The sequence below is a fragment of the Octodon degus genome, unplaced genomic scaffold, assembly GCF_000260255.1.
Source record: "Octodon degus isolate 3935 unplaced genomic scaffold, OctDeg1.0 scaffold00182, whole genome shotgun sequence".
Taxonomy (NCBI): domain Eukaryota; kingdom Metazoa; phylum Chordata; class Mammalia; order Rodentia; family Octodontidae; genus Octodon; species Octodon degus.
The window spans coordinates 3596714-3599126 of NW_004524758.1; the positions used below are offsets into that span (position 1 = coordinate 3596714).

The 2413-nt window shown below is 59.3% G+C and overlaps 1 protein-coding gene across 6 annotated transcripts in view; it reads right to left on the bottom strand.

Moving 5' to 3' along the window:
* Positions 1–2413, bottom strand: part of Igsf9b (immunoglobulin superfamily member 9B) — a 44144-nt gene that overhangs the window by 18451 nt on the left and 23280 nt on the right. For all 6 annotated transcript variants that reach the window (XR_002818610.1, XR_002818611.1, XM_004643689.2 and 3 more), the window contains exon 13: positions 335–510. Coding sequence is in view for 4 of the 6 variants with exons in the window: in XM_004643689.2 (XP_004643746.1) it covers positions 335–510 (176 nt within the window). In the remaining 2 variants the exon portion in view is untranslated. The remainder of the gene's footprint in view (positions 1–334; positions 511–2413) is intronic.

Sequence of the window (2413 nt, forward strand, 5' to 3'; positions counted from 1 at the left end):
ACCCAAAGCAGCCATCCCAGAGAGCGCCCAGGTCCTAAGAAGGAAACCCAAAGCAGCCATCACAGAGGGCGCCCAGGTCCTAAGAAGGGAACCCAAAGCAGCCATCACAGAGGGCGCCCAGGTCCTAAGAAGGAAACCCAAAGCAGCCGTCCCAGAGAGCGCCCAGGTCCTAAGAAGGAAACCCAAAGCAGCCATCCCAGAGGGCGCCCACAAGGCACAGGCACATCCAAAATCCCACATACCAGTTTGGGATTAAGCTACCATCATCTTTGTGGGCCCCAGCTCTACAAAAACGAGGAAACACACCAAGCCGCACCAGCCCCGGGGAACTCACCTAAAGTGTTCACAGTGACCACCTCACTGAAGGCGCTGGTGCCCAGTTTGTTCTGGGCCAAGACACTGAACTGGTACGTGGTCTCAGGCTCCAGGGCGTCCACTAGCAACCAGTTGGGGCCCGGTGGCACTGACAAGGACAGCCAGTCATGAGGCCCAAACTGTGCCCGCTTCATCCTGGCCAAAAGAGAGAGAGAGGGGATGGGGACACAGGTGGGTGGGTCACGCTGGAGAGAAGAGTATCCTCACTGTTCTCAGGGAGAAGGGGGGCGAGAAGACCACATGCCCAGGGACAAGGGCAGGAAGAGGGGGCGTCAAGGTGGGTGACCTGCCCAGCTCTGGCTGCGCCAACCCTCATGCCGCAGCCACCCCACTGCTGGCACCTCCCACAGAAAGGGGCCCTGGCTGGAATCCCACTGAAGTCATGGGCCACACAGCCAAGAGCTCTGTGGGAGAATCCCACCCCGGGCAGCAAGCGACAAGTAGGCTCTGCCTTGGGACAGCAGGAACACAGACAGTGGTGGTAAGCACGCGGGGATGGGCAGGACTAGGGAAAGGTCCAGGATAGGGACCTGGCAGCCTGCCCAGAGTAACCAGGGGACTCACACAACTCAAAGAAATCTGGGTTATCTGAGGATATCCAAGGCATATGACAAAAATCAGCAGGGATCTCCTACAGTGGGAACATGATGCTTAAAGCCCCAGGGGTTGGAAATCCTAGTGTAGCTAGACGTCACACTGCATAGAGACCAATGAGGGGTCCAGGGTTTTCCATGGTTCCAGGGGGCTGCCGACTCCCAGGAACCAAAGCTACCTGATGCAGTACCACCAGGAACCACTTGGGGGAGACATTGCCTCGTGGAGTCAGCCTGCTCTTTCCTCTTGCCCTGGAACCCAGCACAAGCCCAGAGGTTCTAAGTTTAACTTGCCACGTTGTATGCCCAGGAGGGGAGGCACAGCAAAAGGAGGCTAGCACCAAACATCTGAGTCAGGACACAGAGCTGAAGACAGTCAGAAAGGAGGGAGGACACCCTCCCCGCCTCCAAAGGGAGTCAGCACACGTGACAAAGCGATGCAGATGAGCAGCAGCAGGGAGCAGCGCCACAGGCAGCTAGGGGAGCCCGCTCCGTGCCAGGCCTTCTGCTCAGTGTTCCCCAAGAGGGCTCAGCCGCACCCAGTCCTTCCCCCACACACATCCCAAACCAGCCCCCAAACCCTCCAGCAGAGGAAGACAAGGGACAGGCGTGGGAAGGGGGCTGCAACTGAATCCTGTGCAGGACCCACACTGCTGCCTGCCCTAACCAGCCCCCAGCCCCAGCAGAAACAGGGCAGGCACCCTTTCCACCACCCCCTGCTACTTCCTGTTGCCCCAGGGCTTGGCCTTGCAGGCAGAGTTTCCCCTCCCACACTCCCACCGAGCCCCCTGGGGACACAGGCCTGACCTACAGGTCTGAAGAGGCAGAAGTGAGGGGCTCCCTCCCCATCTGCCCCCCCACAGGCAGGTGGACTGCAGGCCTGGACTCCTGCCTCAGCTCAGACAGGGCGACAGGCTGTGGGTGGGTATGGAGACCCTCAGCCTCACTCCCACTCTCGCTGGTCCTCTGGTGTCTTTGCCCTGGTGCACACGTCTTTGAGACCCCTGCTGACCCTAAGTTTTGGGTGAAGATCTCACTTTGCTGCATCTGTCTAAATCACAACAGGGACCTAGGGGCAGATACAAGGCCTATGGATCCTGGCAGCGAGGCCAAGGAAGGGAGTTCCTGGGACAACTGGGTAGAAATGAAAGTAGACCCTATGCTTCAGGCTGAGCCATTTCACAAAGCTTCAAGACACCACAGGAGGGGGGCTGGTGAGACACACGCGCACACACACACACACACACACACACACAAAAAAGACACCACAGGAGCCCAGTAAAAGAATGAGAGCAGACGCCAAGCAGGTTAAGCGGGCACGGGGGTGTGACTCAGGCAGCGGGTCAAACTGGCTGCTGCACCCCAGGGTGGGAGCAGAGTCCCGTGGACGCCCCAGGGTGGGAGCGCAGAGTCCCCGTGGACGCCCCAGGGTGGGAGCGCAGAGT